The 21,717-nt window shown below is 38.2% G+C and overlaps 1 protein-coding gene across 4 annotated transcripts in view; it reads right to left on the bottom strand.

The window, feature by feature from the left end:
• GRIA2 (glutamate ionotropic receptor AMPA type subunit 2) overlaps positions 1-21,717 on the bottom strand; it is a 93,910-nt gene that overhangs the window by 38,092 nt on the left and 34,101 nt on the right. For all 4 annotated transcript variants that reach the window (XM_032108211.1, XM_032108209.1, XM_032108208.1 and 1 more), the window contains exons 3-6: positions 14,622-14,861; positions 10,250-10,446; positions 6,023-6,076; positions 3,554-3,715 (exon numbers count right to left, since the gene is read on the bottom strand). In XM_032108211.1, the coding sequence (XP_031964102.1) occupies positions 3,554-3,715; positions 6,023-6,076; positions 10,250-10,446; positions 14,622-14,861 (653 nt within the window). The remainder of the gene's footprint in view (positions 1-3,553; positions 3,716-6,022; positions 6,077-10,249; positions 10,447-14,621; positions 14,862-21,717) is intronic.

The raw sequence follows: 21,717 nt of genomic DNA, 5'->3' as shown, positions 1-21,717 counted from the left end.
TCTTGAAAGATGCAAAAATCTTCTGCAAAAAGGCTGCAAAGCACTTATTTAAAGCATGCTGCTTAATCTTTAAATCTTGTGGTTTTATCAGTACAGGTAACAGTGCAGTAAGAAATGAGATCAGTGTCTTTTGTCATCTATGTCCTAAGACTGCAATTTTTGATAATTAATATTTTATAAATTGTAAAGATACATTTTTAAAGCAGTTTGATCTAGGTCCTCTTCTGGGCATCTGTGGAAGAGGCTTTTAGCACTGCTATTCTTTCTTGAAGAGCATGTCCCTTTGAAATGCACTTTTTCTTAGAAGGGGTATCTTTCTCTATTTTCAGGACTGTAGTTGGATGCTGTGATATGTCTTATCAGCTCAGTCATATTCCACTGACTTGAATTTTGTGATGTGAAATGAATGTACACTTACTTTTGGATTACAAAAGGAAGATAATACAACACAGTTGCAATGTTTTTGTCTGCAATAATAGAACATTTGCAATCCCAGGGATAATATTACCTGTTAGGGGCATGTAACCACCTCTCATTTCTATACTGATGATGCAGGGCTTTTGTTAGCCTTCCTATCTGCTTCATACAGAATCTCCAGAGAGAGTTTCCTAGATTCCATGGGACTGGGAGCAAAAGTTCATTTATCAGCACTGGCAGTTTGGACAACTACTTCAAAATCAAAAGTGGAGAAAATTTATTTGTAAGATCACTTAAGTGACAAGTGGGAGACCAGTGCATTAACCTGCTCAGTAACTTAGATGTTTATACAGTATTCCAAGAAGAGCTAGAATAACAATATAAGACAGAATGAAATGCTCAGGCAGGACAGGTAAGGGAAAGCAATTCAGCAGGAGTCAATGAAAAAATCCTGTACTTAAAAGTAATGATGAAGTAGACAGATATGGTATGAATCTGTCTAAATTGGCAGCAGCATGAGAGAGCAATGCAGAAAAAGATTTGGATGTTAACATGTATCCCATGACAAATATATCTCAATAGTGTCATGGTGGTGAGGAGAGAAACAGAAAAAAGAAACTAATACAAAAGAAACCCCTGAAATGAGTACTGTCTCTGAGACACATGAGGCCATTCTTTCCATTTCCTCAGCATAGCACTCAGATGTGGTGCAGTAGCCAGCCTGGCATTTCGAAGAGGCACCAAATAGAAAGGTTCCAGAGCAAAATGACAACCAGGATCTGAGACCAGAAAATTCAAAGGAAAAGGGATTATTTAGTTTTGCAGGGAGGAAAGCAAGGCAGGAAAGATGGCAGCCATTTTCAAATAGAGAAGAACAATGAAAAAGCAGAACTCCCTCACAGCCATTAGAAACATATAAAGGAGTAATGGATTAGGTGATATAAAGGCTGATTAAGGTTAGACAAAAGCCAAAAATAAGATCATTTAAGCACTGAAATAGATGCTTGGAGAAGTAGTGAAATCACTACCCAAAAGAACTCTACAAGTTTATCCGATTCTGCCTTCAGGCAAGGAGGACAGACCGTGTGACTGACTGCTCAAAGACCTTTCTCGCCCCATTTCTATGATTTCTATGATTCTGCCCTGCCTCTAGCTCCCTCAAGGATGGGAATGATACGTGACATATCTCTGACCTTTCATGAAATGACAAGCAAAAATGACAAGTACTAAGTGTATAAGGGCAAGAGATAGAAAGCTACACAAAGAAATACAGTAACTGATACAATCAATGTCACCAAATATTGCAATATACATCCACACTTTCCTCACCATCATTACCTCTAGCATTTATAAATTATCTGATAATCTAACAGAGGTCTCAATTTCTTGCGTAAGTATCAGTGCAGTCCTATACACACTTTCAGCAAACAATATAAAAAGGGAGAGAAGTTAGCCTTTTAAATTGAATTTAAAAAGTGTTCTAAATTAGTGAAATTCAGGAAAATAAGTGTTTCAATTACTTTACTTTTCCTATCCTTTTTTTATAACAAAACAAACCTCAAAAGCAAAAGATACTGCAACTTCAAAAGATACTCTCCTTCAACTCTTTCTACTAGACTTGAAAGGACTTATCATGGAAGAAATAAAGGGAACACCTGTGACAGAGTTAAAGATTTTAGTGCTTTCATACAACATTGCAATCACTTCATGTTATCTAACACACATGCAACTTCCCCCTAGTCTAGGTGACACCAGGGACCTTATTACTGTGCCTCACCCATTTATTTTTCCATCAATGATAGAAACTGCATCTTGGTTTCAGTTTGAGTTCTTTAGTCATGTGTTTCATGTATTTCCCTATTATTGTTATTTCCAGACTATGATTCTGCAACGTGAATATGTAGGTAGATTCGGGAACTCAAGAATCAGAGAGACAAAAGGATTCTATTAATCCCCCACAGCCACATCCCTCCCCTTTTTCTTAAATGAGAGCAATACAGCTAGCATATACTACACATCCGTAATATAAATGTACCTAAAGACCTGACACAGACTCCAGTTTACTTTGTCAAACATCAAGTAAGAAATTCACTACTTTTATCATAAAGATTTTAACTACAAAAATAACCACAGAAAAAAACTACTTTGACTAAGATACCACCAAACTTGGCCTCATAAAAAAGGAATCTATAATATTTATTTTTTAATTAAAATTAAGGTTGTGTGTTTTAAAGGACTTTTCTACCAGGCATTTAAAAAATCGGTTCTTCCTTCCATGCTGAAAATTTTTATTTATTTCATTATAAATTAAGAACATGCTTCATATTCAAACTATAGCACAAAAAAAGTTATGGCTAGAACATTTGCAACTTATTTTTTTGTCTTTTAGAGCAATTTAATAATGTGTTCTTATTAAAATTTCTGATTGTATTACTTAAAAATTATCAAGCATTAAAATTGAATTATTCTTTTCCATATCTTGCAGCCACTAACTGATCCTTATGATGGTTAGAGAAAGTAAGAAGGCACCATTATCCTAGTCTTACCCAGAGGTAAAACTGAGGCAAAAAGCCTTAACCACTGGCCCAGTGTCACTTTGTGTGTCACACAGGCCTGAAATCAGACCATAATTCAGTATGTCAGGCATAGCATTTAATTTTGTATGTCTTTGTAGGACTTAGGCATCTGTCTCAAAGGAACTGTCTTACCATTTCTTTGGGATATTATGTTACATCAAAAAAGTGCTAAATCTGTGCTCCCCAGAAGCATGATTAACATTTGTCTTTAAACATTTCAAACTACAGAGCAAGAGAAACATTTCAAAACATAGAGAAAGAGAAAAATCAAAAATAGTCAGTAGATACTTAATCTATCATCATATCTAAACCAATTACCTAACAAGCTGTCAAGCAGAGATTTACAGTGACACAAGAAAAAATTGTCTTAAACATTTTTAAGAGTGTAGCATCTTTGTTCAATCAGTCCTGTGACAGAGAATGTTAAAAGTACCCCAGAGAAATATAAAATTATTTTGGCACTGTTGATTTTCAAGGGGTTTTCTCTGTCTCTTGCGTTTCTCTTCCAAACCCTTCACTTCCTCTACTTCTAGTGCAGTTAAAACAAACATGAGACATACCTTGATTGTACTAGTGTGTGCACCAGGATATTCTTTCTCCTCCAGTGTTGACCAACGTTGTATAAATTTTGACACCAGAGGATCATCATAGTCAACTATCTGAAATCCTGAGACATTAGCTCCTCCAAACTGAATTTTTGACAAATCTCCATCAGTAAATCCCTGAGCACAGAAAAAAAATATGTCTGTTATTTCAATAGTTTTGGCAGTTCTCTCAATAGTATATAAAGAAAGCGTTACCATATGACCTCTACTGCAGAAGTGTAAGCCAACATTTTCCTTAAACTCAATCCAACTTGAGTCCTGGGCTGCCAGGATTAAGTCATCAGCTCCATCAGCCAGCAACACTTCTTGCTGCCCAGTAGACAAGCACCTTTCTAGAGAGCAAGGGCCGAGTGGACCTGTCCTTGCCATCGTGACTTCCTAAACATCCTCTTAATTTCAAGAGGACCACTTAAGTGAGAAAGGGAACACTGGCCATGAGTAACAGCCAACCAAGTTTTAGGCAGGAATATTTACAGCCACAGCTGTATCCTCTTTTTGTTAGGAACTCTAAAGCATGTGGAAGAACTTACCATCTCCACTGCCTCCTCCGCCTGACATAAAGAACTACTTCTCATTCTTACAAACAGCTCTTGTGTTGTGTTTATCTGTGTTCTGTTATTTAACTTCACCCAAATAACCATACAAATGCATTTACATGAAATAATGATCTCAGACACTTCAGTATAAATGAATGTTGTGAGTGAATACAAAAAGAAGCAGCAACTTCAGACCACATTATCATAAGTCGCTACAATTGCTATACTAGATGCTCTTTAATTATTGCATATTAATGATGCTCATGTTTTGCTGCCTGCTAGCACAGACACTTCTACAGTGATCATGTAACTTGATGGTCAAACAGGAATATTCATTTTATACTTAAGCCTCCTCTCCATCAATCAGCATTTTTTTATTCTTAAAATAGATCAATTTCTTGACTGACTGATCAGACTGGAGGAGAATATTATTACAGTCCAAAAAAAGAAAGCAAGGGGATTCAGCGAAGATGGAATAGGATTCAAATACTAGGTAAGTTTTCTTTCTGACAGAGATAAGCACATTCTTAAAATCACTACCATATACATTTTATATATGATATTAAACAGCTTTTAAACACAAGATTCAGTAAGTTTTAGATCTTATGAAGTTACTGCTACAAATTTAAAGCAATGGCTAAAATAGCAACCAGTTAACATAATGAAATCCACTGGGCACATTTTCTAAAACTGCCCTTAAGACTCAAAATACTGTTTATCCAACATTTGCAATGCAAACCACAGATGTCTAACAAACAATTTTTCATATTTTGTAAGATTTTTATGCCTGCTTTGTGAATATCAGCACCTACACTTCTTTATCCAGAAATGAGTTATTAAGATATAAGAATGAAACCCCAGTGTCCAGCTTTTAAAGAGGCCTTTAAAGCACAAGGCTTCTTCGCTCCATGGCACCCACATGACTCTTCAGAGCACTGCCCGCCTGGAGGGAGAATTGTTTTCATCAAAGGCTGGGAGGAAACAGGGGTTATGCCTGAAGTGCCAGAGACACACCATGGTCCTTCTGTTTCCTCAGGCTGCTCAAAGGACTATGGAAGACAGTGTAAATCGGGGCACTCTGGGCCCTGCTGGAATTTAGATCAAACACTATTCACAGTTCAAGAATAAATGATGAAAAAAATGATCTGGTGGCACTCACACTATACAACCACCAAAACTCTTTTCTTGAACAGGTTAACTGAGATGCAAGCTGGCACAATTTGCTATGTCTATTACAAAAAAACCAACTGGATTAGTTTCCCTAGCTTCAGTAAGCGTTGACTTTAATGTCAGTAAAATGGCCCTTCACCTTTAGACACAATTTCAGAAAAATTACCTTGACAGAATCTAGTGAGTTTTCTGAACTTTCCTCACGGGAACACTATTAACTATTAACTATACTGTCTGATCACCTATGTTCAAGAAAACATGAATTCAGACTGATTACCCAGCCAATCTGAGGGATGAAATGTGGAAATCTGAGACTCACTAGTCTAGCAGAATGAAAAATGAGAACTGTGATTTTTAAGTAGTTTACAAGTTCCGAGAGAGAAATCATCACCTTGCTGTGTGAATGTATCAGCCTATGACACAAAGTTATTTTTCAATTTTACATTCCCTCTTTTTCTAAAGTATGTCAAAAAAGAGAAGTTCTGTTGAAGGTGCTGAGCAACCTTCATTCCCATTGATCATAAGAGGCATTTAAACCTTGAAAACACTCAGCCAAAGAAACAAATATAATCTCAACTTGTGCATTCATTTAGCAAGCATAAAGACATCTAGCTACTTTCTGTTTTCTGGAATGTATTTAAAACAAGATACTAGTTGATGTGCTTCCATAAACAGTCAAATGAGCTATACAGATATTTTAAATACTAAGAATGCTTACCAGATTTGCAATGATATAGTGGTATCCTTTAACATGTTTACCAATTGTGATAACCTGTAAAAAAGAAGAAATACCTCCATAACAGAGAATGTTCACCTGGTTTACAGACAAAGACTTGAAAGGTACGAAATGCAGTATGATGTAAAAGCTAGTTAAGAGCTTTATGGTATACAATACTGAGTTTATTCAATGCTTTATCCTTTATTTTACCTAATGCACCACTGAACATACTTTCTGCTGGTAGAAATTAGCCATGTTGAAGTCCAAGTCCCAAGAGGGAGAGTCCCTCCAGACAGAGGAGCTGAATGCTAATTACTCTGCTGTGTATTAAAGGCACAACCCAGCCAGGAGAAAGCAGGCATCACACATTAGAAACACTGTGCCTCACAGACTCCTGCTTACATTCTGCCCACTGACATTAATGAATTATGAGGAAGCCTTGCAAAGTTCAAATTGTTTATTGCCCTAAGTCTTCCTCATAATCTCCCTCAAAGCCAGCTGGTGGTTTCTTAACAGTCTCTGCTGGCACACATGTAGCATGGATTCTTCTCCCAAATAAGCTTAATTAAGACTATGTCTGCATGGAGAAGTTTGCATTTTGAACCTAAGCACTTCTCCAGAAAAAGGATGTGCAAGATAAGAGGAATCTATAGGTTTATTCCATCTTTTGAACAATGAGAACAACTTAAGAGAGGAGGACTCATTCATTTCCTCATTTAACATAAAACTAAAATAATCAGACTAGGGATCCTGAAACTTGTATCAGGGTACTAGCGAACAACATTCCACATACTTGGTTTAATGAAGTTACAGAAATATAACTGAAAGCAGTGTTAACACTGAGTTTACATTACTAGAGTTTGAGACTGAGGGGGGATCACATTACATAGGCCATAGAAGTAATTAAATTGTTCCTCTTTTGAGGTCAATATATATATGATACACAAATTTAAGTATCCTAAAGCAATTACTTGGATCAGACTACTTAAAACTACTTATTAAGAGGTTTAAGAACTATATGCAGCTGCTGCTTCCAAAGAAATTTCAGTTAGACCAAACAGATTAGCTCTTCTGTGAAATATGAAATATTTCTTCATCATTGGTGTCTGAGATGACAACCAGTAGCTGCAAGCCTTTGGATCAATGCTCAGTAACTCTGAGCCACTGGGTACTATTTCATTAACCCAGCTTGCTGAAACTTGCCACTTGTCCTTATGAACACTAAGGATGCTGCCAGTTCAAACTGAGAAAATTCAGTGGGAGTTCCGAAAGCCATGATGAAGGAGCTGTGCACACAAAAGCTATTCAGCAGTTTAGAGGACCTTCTCTAGCAGGGATGGACAAGTAGTGGCAGTAATTACACAGCTGCCCAAAGGGTGTTATCAAGGTGAAATGAGATTCTGCAAAGGAAGCTGCCTGAGAAGAGGCAGAAGCTATATAATCAAGAGCATGGCGATACAGACCTGCCAGATCAGAGAGGAGGAATACAAACTAGCCTGAGGAGAGCTGGGGAACTGAAATATTTTTCAACTTATATGAATTGTTGAAATCTGGAAGAGAAACTATAACACAAGACAAAAAACAAGAATGATGACACAACTTTGCAAACACATTTTGTGGCTATACAAAGAGCCAAGGGCTACAAAGTACAACTGGGTGAACTTGAGGCTGTCACCTCAGCTTAAAATATTTGCAGGATAAATCAAAGCACTAAAATGAAAGATGTGATAAACAATAGAAAGCAAAGAAAAAGTGAAGAAGTTGTTGCTTTATGTGCACGCAAATAATACTTTGGTATTCAAGGAAAATGTGGTTAACAGAAAGCCTGTTGCATTTCTTGCAGTAAAAAAACACAGGAAAAAAAAAAGGAATACTGATATGATGTGTCTACTTCAGGCATCCTCCTGAAATGAAGGAAATTTCTGAAGGTTTTTTTTCAGGGCAGGAATTAAAATAATTTTTCAAAAAATAAATCTGGTAGCAAAGCAAGACCTAAAGTATGCTGCTACTAGAAAAGAAAATCAGAAGAACACACTCAAAGGATACTCCCACGCTAAGAAATCCATTGCTCAGCACTTCAGTTTAAGAGATGGAGAAAATTATTATAGAATCAATTAGTAAGACTTTCTTTTAGGCTACTTGAGAAACGGAAAGTGGGTTTACCTTTAAATGTAAGGAAGGGAAGTTACTGAGTAAGGATAATGGGCTTGAAAAAGAGACCAAAGTCCAGAAACAACTAGGCTATCTTGTGAAGAGAATTCCAAGACTAAACCCATATGGGAGAGCTGAGAACAGTTTAAAAGAACATATTCGAGGGCGTAGCAGTAAACTACGAGGAGAACAACTAACTAGAGTTATATTAACTGACCTGTGAGGCTGATTCAGTTACCTAGAATTCTTCAGTGACTTACAAATTAAAACGGCAGAAACAAAAGCTTAGCCTTCTGTATTCTTAAGGAGTAGCACAAGTCTGTGGGGATAAGCTGAGAAACTCTACACATCTAAAAAAGGCAGAATCTATCAAAGTGCAATTAGGGCAAGAAAAATATCTGAGAACTGCAATCAAAATAAGAAGCAGACAAAGACAAATATAGGCCTATTATGAAACAAAGACTGTAAAAATGAGTGGTATCTGAAGGGTAAAAGAGGGTTCTTGTCTTTAAAAAGTGGTTAAAAGGTGAAACTGAAGAAAATCATGGTCTGCCAAACTTTCGTATCAGAGATTATAATGAATATGACATACTTATTTTAAAAAGAATGTATAGGACAGTAAGATAAATGGTAAAAATAGTCTTGTCAAGATCGAAATATGTCAAAGCAGTATCTTTCTTTTCTCTGGCCTGATAATCAGGAAACAGCAGATGGGACATATCTTGAGTCTAATAAGGTGTCTGTTCTGTAGGACAACATTAGAAACTCACAAGAGACATGGATGAGACAGAAAGCCACTGTAAGGTAAGTAAAGAACCATTTGAAAAGCCACACAGAACTAGAGGACCTATAAAGACTACTTATGTCAAACATTGCTCTACACTGTACATTTCTTGACATTGTTAAGTCAGAAAATATGATTTTGAAAAGCTGCAGATGATAGGGACATCACACTCTCAGAGATAAAATGCTCTTGAGAACAGGATCAAATTCAAATTTATCTTGAAAATTAGAGAAACAGTTTGTGGATATGGATTCCAAATAAAACACACAAACACAATGTACTCCATTAAGGACACTGCTCATTGTCTGAGCCTCTTCAAAATGTAATGACCTTCAAAATGAGGGCCAAACTAACAAGCCCTTCAAGAAACCTTCAAACAAATACATCCATACTCTGATGATACATCCCTACTGATGCTGCACAGTCTCACATAATGAAGCTCAAGCCAACAGGGAACTATCCTTACAATTTTCCATTGTGCTCTGCCTGCATGAAAAGAAGTCGTAAGATGCAGAGCCAGTAAGACCTTCCTAGACTAGAACTGAAGTGGTGGATTTCAAAGTAATGCACTAATTTGAATCAGAGCACCATGATAATGTTGCTAAAAAAAAAATTTTAAGAAAAAGTCATTTTTGCAAATAATTTGCATGGGTAGAGAGAAGACAGATTTTGCTGCTCTTTGTAAAGCTCAGGAGGCCTTAGCTATGAAAAATAGCATCCAATTTTAGTTAACACACTTGAAGAGTGACACAAAATGAAGAGATAAGCAAGGAAAGTAGAAATGACAAAGAGCTTCAAAACATGAATTTCAAAGGGCATTAATCAGAAAGAGAAGCTGTGATACAGCGTTCCCAAGACATAAAAGGTTCTCAGAAAAAGCACTAGAGGGAGAAAATACCTTCTAGGTGTAAAAAGAACTAATCCTTAGACATAACTATTTATAATGGGCCACATATAATACTGTATCAACTATGTATAATACAGTATACTACTTACCTTGTGGAGCAGTCTGAACAAGGTATTTTGTAAATTACTGCTTTTATTTTAAATAACCAGGATAGAAAGATATATAGGATCATCCAGATAGAATTATCTTGCCTCAGAGCAAAGGGAGGGATTATAGGATTTGTATGTTCACTTTCTGCCTGGCACATATGCGGTCCTCAATACAAACTTGTCACTGCCAAATGATTCACAATAATCACAAAAATATCATCAAGACAAAGGAACTCATGACATTTACTTATACAATACTGCTAACTGCTGTCAGTGAAGAAAGGAGCATAGCAAACCTGATCGACAATGTCGTTGACTTTATCGCGTTCACAGTCCAAAATCACTCGTCTTTCCTTTTTCACCTCTAGATCTTGGAACAGTGAACGGTAAGTTTCATCTTTCCTCTCATTGTTAATATTTCCTACATTGATAGCAGTCACTTGCCATTTCTTTTCAGCAGCAGAATCCAACACAGCTTGCAATGTTGATAAGCCTAGTGAAGCACAGGAGAAAACAGAAGATATGACAGACAAAGCTTCGGGAATTAACAAACTTCTACAATGTGATTTGTGAGATTACTTATTTAAGATCTCCTGCAAGTTGTTTGACCTGTCACACGTAGGTAGAAGTCAGAAACTAAGATATATGTGGGCCCAATCAATTGTTATTGCATGAAATTTCCATTTACATCACTGCAAGGCATCAAGGTAAAGCCCTCTAAGTACAACCTTTGGGTTAGGCTCAACCTTCTTCAGAACTGGATTTTGCTGGTTTCATTGATCCACTGCTGGAATTCCACATAGTGGGAAAGAGATCTTCTAGGAGAGGAGCGATCCAATTAGAGCAGAAGGATCAGCCACTCATTAAAAAAAGGATCAGCTGCTTAAACAAAAGCCATTGAAGAGCTTTTGCTCCCTGCAATTGAGCAGTACTGTATTTAAACCTGGACCTCACTGAAGTCTGGCAGAATTCCCAAGTTCTCCAGTGATGGTAATGGATTTATTATTTCTGCTGCCTGCAGTCATATCCCTGATTATAAAAGATGTGTTGAGATATATTTTTCCATATAGATAAGCAGGCTCAATGCTAACACCTACAAGCAGTGCTGAGAAGTTTGCTTCCATCTTGTACTTTTGGCATGTTTCTGATAGGAAGCTGTAATGTCTGTACAGATGCAACTGCCTACAATATACTGTAAAACCAGTGAAGGCTTAATTTGACAGATTTTACTTCTTAGGGATTAAATAATGTAGTCTAGAAATGAAAATTACAGCTGGAAATGAATTCCTGCTATACAAAAAGTACAATTTTAATTATTTCCAGCAGTACAAGAATGAGACTTACCATGTTTCAATTCCTACCAGAGAATTCTACATTATTCTAGAGAGCAGTTTTAAGGCTACCAGATACTATTATTGGAAGAAAAAAAAAATTAGACTTTCTTACAAGCAAATTGACACTTTTGCTCATTCTTCTCTCCTGAAACCACCAAACATTGGGAGTCATTTCTTTGAGACAAATTCTGCCTTGGTATGTAAAGGGAGCTTCAGGTATAACTCTCATGAGAAATAATAGTTGTTATACTCACAAACATAGAAGGAAAGCACTAAGAATTAATTTGTCTCCCAGTTTGTAAGTATAATATTAAATTAAGTTTGGTCAGTGTTTAGCAATTCAGCTTCATCAGTGAAAAATGGTAATGCCATACAGCACTACACAAGACTGGTCATCAGCAAAGGTACAAAATGGCAGGCTTCCAAAAGGATAAACTGAATTATTATCTTACATAATTCTGGTTTGCCAAGTCTCTTTAAGAAAGACTGATACTAAGTTTTGTATGTCATGTAGTGAATACTTAGTTTAAAATCACAGATAACGACAGTCCACCAGTACATATATAAACTAATTCAAAAGCTAAAGATAAATGTGGAGAACTTGCGTTAAAAGGCAAAGATTAGTAATGTAAGCAAACTGAGAGATGCAGGGAGCATCCTAAAACATTAAAAAGCACTGAAGTATGTTTATACCTCAAAATACTGCTTGAAATTAAAAACTAAAAAAAAAAAAAAGAAAAATCAGCCAAACTGAAAAACATTTAATCTGAATCATTGTTTCAAATCAGATTTCAGGTCCTCCAACCTGTCTGTATTTCCTCCGAGTTAAACAATCTCAACTAGGCACAAATTAATAAGGACTATTAATGCAAACACTACCCATTGCAACAGGTTTCTATATTTTTGTCATCTGATCTTCTATTTTTCCTAGGGTTTCTCTTTTCCTGGGGGGCCCATTGCAGAGATGTCAAATGGCTGCCTGGATCGCTTGCTTTTTTTTGGGGTGGCAGATTTGTTATCCCCATACAGCTTAGTTTATTCTGATAGCAATAACATATTGCAAAATAACAATAACAAAAAAAGCAAACCCAAACCAAAAAAAGCAAACCAAAACCAAAAACCAAACAAACCCAACCAAACAGAAAGCATTCACAGCAATACTTCTGTGAAAGTGAAATAATCTGGAGAGTAGCAACAGAAGTAGGAGACTCTGCAGAGGAGAAAACTCCAGTAAATTCAGTTGGTTTTTTTAAGCTGCAGGAGCACTTCTGCTTGGCAAACTCATATCCTGAACCTTTTTTGATTATCATGAGACAAACCCTTAATTCAGTGAGCTCTGAAAAGGAAGACTGACAGAGGCTGAATAACTTAGAATCTTACAATAATGTTACTACTTTTTCCAAAACTCAGCAGAGAGGAGGTAAGGATGGCAAAGGACACTACTCCACGTTACATGAGAATAACTACTGTATTAAGACAGTAATAGCTTGGGCACACACATACTGAATGGCCTCACTCCTTACAGACAGGAATGACAGGAAATTGCCCTGTACTTCAGCCAGTCAGTCCCTAACCACAGAGGTGCTCTAGCACTAGCAGTAAATGATTCTTCAGGAATAAGTCATTCAGACTAATTCCTGTTAGCCTTCATAGTTTCCACAAAGATTAAGTCTCCTTTTTTATCTCACTCCTAAAGGTGGAAACAGCTTCAATTCTATATCATTCCTTCAATATACATCACTGTCACTACATTAACAGGCAAAAGTGCTTAAAGGAACAGTGGATTTGTGTATCCAGGATTTGATGTCAACTTAGCTGGCTACAAACTGCTTGACTCTGCAGGTTAACCTCATGTAATCTGTGAGGAGCACTGGGGCACTGAGGAGCAACAATTTAGTCCACATAAAGGTAGGAGCTTCATGCCTTGGAGCTTGTTATCACTGGGGTGCCTTGCCACAATTAAAACAAACAGGTTTGTTTGAAAAAAAGGAACAACCAAAGGATGACCAGAAAGAAAAGTCTCATGTTGTTATTCCTGGCCAGATTCAGACAGTGCAGCTCACAAGAACTAGGTGTTTTTCAGTATTTCCTAAATATAAATCACATGCAGGTCACACTCTGCCTACTGCTGGATCATTGACAGAGTACTGGCTAAGAAAGTAGTTTTACATCTGTCCTTTCTAAAAAGACAGCGAATGTTTCTGATTCTAATGTGAATTTGAAAAGGAAGTGCCAGAGAAATGAGCTTAGCATTCACTGTTCCATGTGATGTTACCTTTGGAAGCTACACACCAGGTTTAGTTCTTCAAACTTGAGTGCTTACAAAAATGGTAAAGAACTCTCTTGAGGAGACCCCTTCAGCTTCTGAACATCATGTATAAAATGGCATCAGAATGCAGGGAATTTAATGTCAAACAAACCATAAAATGTCTCAAGAAACCATAGGGTGATATAACCATACTTTAAATCTATATTATTTAAATATATTTAATATTTAACTCTGACTAATGAACATGCAGGCAAGCAACAAAATAGCCCTCTTAAAGGGAACAGGAGCAGGCAAGGATAGAAGTAAGTTAGCCAAGGACTACTAGGTGAGCAGAACCTGAAAATGGAATGATAATAATGGAATTCCAGAAGAAGCAGTTAAAAACCCACCCTTTCCAGATAAAGCTGCTTCTTCTCAGAAAACTAACTGATATACCACAATTTGCCAGTGATTTTCTTAAGTTCATAAGCTGTTATATTATTATGACTACAGCCATAAAAGGGCACAGGACTTGAGAAGGCTGTATGGTGGAGTTAACTGGTCCCAAGCAATGGGTTTGGGTTTATCAACATCAACAATAAAATCTAAGCTCAACAGATGAGAGGAACTCGATACCAAAAGCAGTCTCCAAAAAAGTAGGGACTGATTGCATCCAAGATTTATTGCTTGCTTGGTGCCCAGCTATGGATTTTGCATACATGGAGTCAATCTGTGGTAGCAGATAACCCTTCATGCTCAGATTTTTTTTTTTTTCTCCTTAGATGTTTCTTTGACAAAAAAAGAAAAAACTTTACATAGAAACTGTTTTACAGCATGTGACTAATCTCACATTGTTTAACAGTTGCAATTCTATTAATGCATACAGTAATAATTTTATTCTCATTTAAACAATTTTCTTTCTGTCCCAAAAGCTGATTTCTAAATGCAAGAAACACATGATTCAATTAAACTTACACTTGCTGGAGGTAAATATTTCTTCTGTTATTTGCTTATCTAATATGAATTCCAGATTTCAATGAGATACATCTGCCAAACAGGGTGCAGGTAAAAAGTAGCACACCTTACCTCTGTCACTGTCATACAAATATGCAAACTTGGTCCACTGATAGTATTCGATCAAGCTAAGAAGAGCTCCCTTGAGGTCAGGTCTCATCTGAATGACAAAGGGATGTGTTCCATCTGTTGGGAAGCTGGGAGTTATGAAGGAGACATGAAGAGTCCCACAGAATGATGTTATGGTATTTACAGACTTCTTGTCATAGAATCCAAAAATAGCAAAGACTCCTCTTGAAAACTGGGAGCAGACTAGGAAGAAGAAAGGCAGACAATTAGTGGGAGAATTTATTTTTAAAAATTATTGAAAACTCTTATCGTGTATATATTTATGAGAAATGTATGTTTGCAAAGTGTCTGGCCACATAAATACCAGGCAAAAAAAAGTACTACTCTGCTATGGAGATGACTTTTTAGCATTATCAATCAGTAATATAAAACTTACACTAGAAAAAACAACAAAAAGGAAGTATCAGATATGTGGTTCACACTCCTAGATGACAAATTCAGAAATAAAACTCAACCAACTTATTCTTAAATTTAATTTATGTTGTGAAGAATAGTGATGCAGACATCAATGGCAGTTGCAATTAAAAAAACAAGACATTATGAGCACACATAGCATTAAGGAAACAGATAATGTTTTGTCATGTTAAAAATAAACTGTGTGTGAGGTCAAGACTCACTGAGCCTTTTGCAAAATACGTTAAATAACTTTCCATTTGTGGAAATACAAAGTCAAAACTAAACCCAATTCTATCAAGAGCAGTAAGAAGTCCATTTGCTTTAAAGTCCTCCTGTATTAAAGCATTATTTTAATTCCTGCTTTGTAGGACTCAGCAAAAGCTGGTCCTTCTGGATGACAGCTGAGGTCATGTTGCAGGAAGAATAACCTCATAGGTGTAAATAACATGCTGATTGTTCACTTTTTATCAGTGGAGACAATTCAGGCCAGTTGATGAATGTGACTGACCACTGCGGCCTGTGCAAAAGCGCCAGTTCTTCCAGGGTATTCTTTTCTTTGAGATTGCAGGGTACACTAGTGCCTAAGTTCTACAGCCAGGGTACAATAAGGAAATATTAATCTCTGATGAACTCACACATATCATTTATGCATTCTTTGGTTTGCAGAGTCACCTTGAACAAGACACATCCTTCTAGAGACACCTGACCTGCTTATAGATAGAAATCACAGTGTAATTGATGCTAATTTTGCCCAGCCACTTACTGCACTAATCCTTGAATATAATTCATATAAAGGCAAAAATAAGTTGGTTTATTTTTAGAATTTCTTAGATTTGAACTAATACCACAGTCTTACCTTTTAAAGTTAATTTATTTTTAAAATTGTGGTTTTTTAAAAGAAATATTATCCCTTTATGCCTTTTACTACTCAATGCTATCCTCTTTTCATGGCTCTGCCTATGTATCTTTGCTACCAGTCATCTCTCACGCCCTAATTATTCCTATACTCCAATTAAAAGCACCTTAACAGGATGAGTGAAATTCTGAGTCTGCCAGTTTTAAGTTTTCACCTATTAACTTTAATTAGGTCAGAATTTCGCCTCAGGTTAGAAAATACAAGTGATTAAAAAACTTGATGAGCAACACCTCTTTATAAAAGGATGATGCAGATTTTACAGGGCTGGAGTGCGAGATGGTCAAACCTTTTCCGTTCCAACAGCAAATCATTACTGAATTATAGAATTGTTTTGGTTGGAAAAGACCTTTAAGATCAGAGTCCAATCATTAACCCAGCACTGGTGAGTCCACCTCTAAACCGTGTTCCCAAGTGCCACATCTCAACATCTTTTAGAGACATCAACGACAGTTACTCAACAGCTTCCCTGGAACAATTGTTCCAATGCCTCCCAGCCCCTCCCACGAAGAAATTTTTCTTAATATCCAGTCTAAATATCCCTTATCCTAACTTGAGGCCATTTCCTCTTCTATTGCTCATTTTCTGGGAGGAGAGACCAACTTCCACATTGCTACACCCTCCTTCCAGGCAGTTGCAGAGAGCAATAAGGTCTCCCCTGAGCCTCCTTTTCTCCAGGCTAAACATCCCCAGCTTCCTCAGTTGCTCTTCATAGGACTTGTGCTCCAGACCCTTCCCCAGCTCCATTGCCCTTCTCTGGACATGCTCCAGCACCTCAATGTTCTTCCTGTAGTGAGGGACCCAGAACTGAACACAGGGTTTGAAGTGCAGCCAAGCACAGGGGGACAGTCACTGCCCTGGTGCTGCTGGCCACACCATTGCTGATACAGGCCAGGATGCCATTGGCCTTCTTGGCCACCTGGGCACAGCTGGCTCATGTTCAGCTGCTGTTGACCAGCACCCCCAGGTCCTTTTCCACTGGGCAGCTTTGGAGCCACTCTGCCCAGGCCTGTAGCCCTGCATGGAGCTGTTGAGACCCAAGTGCAGGACCCAGCACTTGGCCTTGTTGAAACACACAATTGGCCTTGGCCCATCAATCCAGCCTGTCCAGATCTCTCTGTGGAGCCTTCCAACCCTCCATCAAATCAACAGTCCCACCCAACTTGGTGTCATCTGTGAACCGACTGAGGGTGCACTTGATGCCCTCATCCAGGTCACTGATAAATACATCAAACAGGGCTGGCCCCAGCACTGTGTCCTGAGGGACACCACCTGTGACTGGTTTCCAGCTGGATGGAATGTCATTCATCACTGCTCTCTGGGCCTGGCCATCCAGCCATTTTTTTACACCTCCAAGTCATAAGCAGTCAGTCTCTCCAGGAGAATGCTGTGGAAACTGTGTCAAAGACATTACTAAAGGCCAAGTAGAAAAGATTCACAGCCATTCCCTCATCCACCAAGAGGGTCATCTTGCCATAGGAGATCAGGCTGACAAGCAGGACCTGCCTTTCACAAATCTGTGCTGGCTGGGCCTCCTGATCACCTGCTTGATCTGTGTGTGCCTTGTGACAGCATTCAAGATGACCTGCTCCATTACCTTCCCCAGCACAGAGGTTTGGCTGACAGGCCAGGTCATCCTTCTGACTCTTGTAGATTGGTGTCACATTTGCTAATTTCCAGACAGCTGGGACTTCCCCAGTCCTAGCAGACTTGATGTCAAGTCAACTGACCCATGATTTAAAAAAAAAAAAAAAAAAAAAAAAAAAAAAAGTCAAAAATCAAAATTCTACTGATGGCACCAGACTTAGAGCCAGGTATTGATCTGCTGGCTTGCTGGTTCTGTTTCTTCCCTCATCTTTTCTGCACCCCGAAGGATAGAGAAAAATGCCACTTGTGCTCCTGATCCCTCAACCAGCAAGTCCCAGAAGTCTCTTGGTTGCTCTCAGACTTCTTGTTGCAACTTCATTGTTGCCTACATGAAAATAATCAACCAAGGACAATCAGTCAAAGGCAGTATTCAGGGCAGGAAGCTCTCTCTTTATGCCTTAAACCAGAGCCCAGGGAGGCAGCAGATTTCCCTAAGAAGTGGGTCTGGCTGGCATAAGGTGCCTTCTGTTCCCTACAGTGGGGCATCTCCTATGAAAATGATCCATCTTTTTTCTTCATGGAAGCAGTTTTGATGCAGAGCATGGGCCAACCTCAGCAACTCCTCCATGCTGGATGAACCACTGTCCTTGCTATCATTCAGTTTCACCTGCAGAGCCTCACACCTGTTACAGGAGGGCACCTGGGAAGGTGGGGCTGTCACAGAGGAGACACACCAGCTACGCCAGGCAGGAACCCATCACCATTGTCCCCTATCCCTTTAGTCACTGCGTTCGCCCAGGCAGAGAGAGGAAAGGGAATCCTCTGTATCATGTATCCAGTCTGCCTGTCCAGCCTGTCTCAGGGAAAGTAGGTAGCTTTTAGTCTCTCTCCCTCTCGCTCTCCCTGCCGCTCCTGAACCCACTCACCTCCCGGAACTCTTGTCACTGAGCAGAGGAGTTCCCCTACCCAGGCACAGCTCCCACAGGGATGCTCGATGCTGCTGGTCAGCACTGGTCAGAGCAGGCTCCACCCTCCAGCCCGACATCTGTGTGGCAGCATGTTCCCATTGGAGCCCTGTCTGGGCATGTGTGTCATGGTGAACAAAGATTTCTGAAAAAGGCTGTGAATTTTCTGAATAGCTTTACTGTTTAAGTTACTGGAACTTCTTGTTCTATTCCACATAATTATGCTCTCGCTGAGGCAAAACCAACTCACTACCTCCCCACACACTCATGAATAATTGTTTCCCATGTACAGTAAAGGCTAAATACTGTCTGAACTTGCTACAATAAAGGCATTAATGCCTCATAACTCACCTTCAAAAATGCACACTAAAATAAAGCATCAGTTTACTTCTGGATTCTTAGGTAAGAATTTTGCAGAAGACTGTTACTTGTACACTACTGTGACCTCCTGTATTAAATCATTTTAAGGCTGCATCTGAGGTGACAGAGACAACAACAGTCTCATCAAAGGATCACCGAAAAATAAAAATGTTTTATGTCACTACTGCCAACACCTAGGATGCTACCATTTCTCCTGTCACACTTACTGCTTTTCTTCCATCACCAGTCACTGATTTTAGGCATAGATGGAATAATGTTCCCTACAGCAGCCAACAACCAGAAAATTTGAAAACCATAGGTGATGCCTTTTCAGAATCACCACCCATCCTCTCCTCAACCTTCCTGACACTGGAGACCTTTACCTTGAACCATGAGTTTTCTCAGTTTTGCTCTTCCTATCTTCTCCTCTGTACACTGGGGACAGAGGAGAGAGTGAGTGGCTGTGTGAGTGCTTTGCAGGTGGTAGGGTTAACCCATGACAGGGTAAAAGGTGTTATTCCCACACCCACAGGGCAGACCTGTTAATATTCCTGGTCTGTGCTCCGCTGTACCTCTGCAGTGATACACACACCCAGTTCTTCCAAACTGAACATCCTCTCATACCATCTCTCATCACAGCTTACTTAAATGCAGCACTCTTGGATTAACACAGTGAACAACTCTCCATTTAATAATATTTACACCTGATAAATCATCACTCCTTACATACTCATGTCTTCTTCTGGGGAAGGTTGGTAAAACTGGAATTTTGATCTCCTCTCCTTCACAAAGTGAAAGATGAGTAAAAGGTACCACCTCCAGCTGGGAAAGTCAAGTCACTGCAGTTCTCAGTACCTAGAGGAGCTGCAGTTTAAAAGCTGAATTACACATACACATGTGTAAACAATCCCAACAAATAATATGGTAAAAGCAAAAGCATTTTATATTTTTCAAATTATTATGAAACCTGAAAAACAGATACAATGTCTCATTTAATTCAACCAGGGCTCCCTTAATGTGAGATAAAATCTCTCTAACACAAATCTTCAAGTATGGACATAACTCACATCTGGGTCAGCCACAAAAATCAGGATCAACTATAATCCAGGTAAAAATAAATTTTCATCAGCAGTGATCAGTCGCTCACTGAAGAACATCAGTGTTGTGCTTTTCTGTATGAAATTCCACTAAAGGTAAGCAGGCAGGCACCTATGCCATGTAATAAAAATGTGCTGCAAATAAGCATTTAGAATTTGTCTAAAGACAAATTTTTGCAATTTTTCTGGGTTCTTTTGTCTTTTAGGAGAAGAAGGGGAAAGAAGGGACGGTATTTCCAAATATAGTGGTGACCCAGTGGATAATGCAGAAACTGCAATTGTTTTTGGCAGGATTCCCACCTCAGACAGTCTACAGTCATGTTGCTATTGCTGGAAGACATTAGTTTTATAATAGTGAATCACAAGCTGTTCACAATTATTAGAGTAAAAAAAAAAGTCACGATGATTAGGACTCATAAGCCATTGAAATATGAAAGATCTATTTCATTAATGACATTAGAACCAACTGCCAGGATTAATTTCTTTCAAGCTCTCCTATATGAATTGAAGTTTTTTAGGTTTATGGGGTCCTTTCTAGAAATAGTCTATGGCTTATTTAGCAACAAGAGGGCTGGAACATAGTAAGCTCATTCTGTGATCACTTTTCTAGAGAGATTCTCCTAGAATGGCAAATAACTGTGAATTCCAAGAAACAGGGTAAATAAAAATTCCTGAGAAGGAACAATTACCAGAAGGTTTTGTTATAGTTAAGATTTAAGTATTTTATATTTGACTTCTTGTTCTTCTACAAACACAGCTGGACACAAACCTTGTTTGCCTTTTTTTTCCAGAACATTGAAAATGTGCCCTAGACTTTTATTCCAAAAGCTAGGGGCCAGATTTGCTCAAGAACAAAATTAAGCTTAAGTCTGCAATGAGAAATAGGTGCCCTGTCACAGGGTGGCCAAAACTGCTTGCTCCATTATTAACTCTTCCACTGTTAACTACATCTGCTTCTTCTTAGAACTCCTTTTTACCACAATGCATTCACACCTTTCTCTCCTTCCCACTTTCTCCATTTCACTATTCTGTTTTGTCAATGAACTCTATAAGCAGGATAACCTGATATTTACCACTCTGGTCATGACTGGTTCTTCAGAAACAAAGAAATACAGCACTATACACTCTTTGCCTCTCACCACATAGAGCATATTTCTGTGATGCATATCATCCTAAACCCAAAGCACAGGAAATGCCAGCTGAAGAGTACGCTTGCAAATTCCAAATACAAAAATATTACAAATATGCTAAGCTTTACACAATGAAGTGACTCCAGTGAAGGAATGATAGTTTGTTTGCATGACTGAAGAACTGAATCATTAAATCACATAGAAATAGCTGGATTTGAATACATATGCTTAGAAACTCTTCCTGATTAAGTCTTCCTAAGCCAAGATTTTCTTCCTTCAGTACTCTCCAAAGGAAAAGTAATAAAGCTAATAATTGTTTACATTCAGGGACAATTAAACTGGAAAAAGAAAATTAGCAAAATGCTAATTACTTACTGGAAAAAAAGTCTAACAGGACATGCTTACAGGTAAATTTCCGAACACCAGTATTGTGACTCTTAACATACTATTGAATTTTAGTTCATGAGAATTTTGATACTTGGTTTCTGTCCAAAGATGAACATTTAAAATGAGAAAGTATTTGCCATTCAGCACTTGAATTTCAAATGCTGTCCAGTATTAAAGTGGCTCTATATGTTATTCTATTGTAAT

This window comes from Corvus moneduloides, chromosome 5 (genome assembly GCF_009650955.1).
Source record: "Corvus moneduloides isolate bCorMon1 chromosome 5, bCorMon1.pri, whole genome shotgun sequence".
Taxonomy (NCBI): domain Eukaryota; kingdom Metazoa; phylum Chordata; class Aves; order Passeriformes; family Corvidae; genus Corvus; species Corvus moneduloides.
The sequence above is the reverse complement of the archived record's forward strand: the minus strand, read 5'-3'. Positions and strand labels throughout refer to the sequence as shown.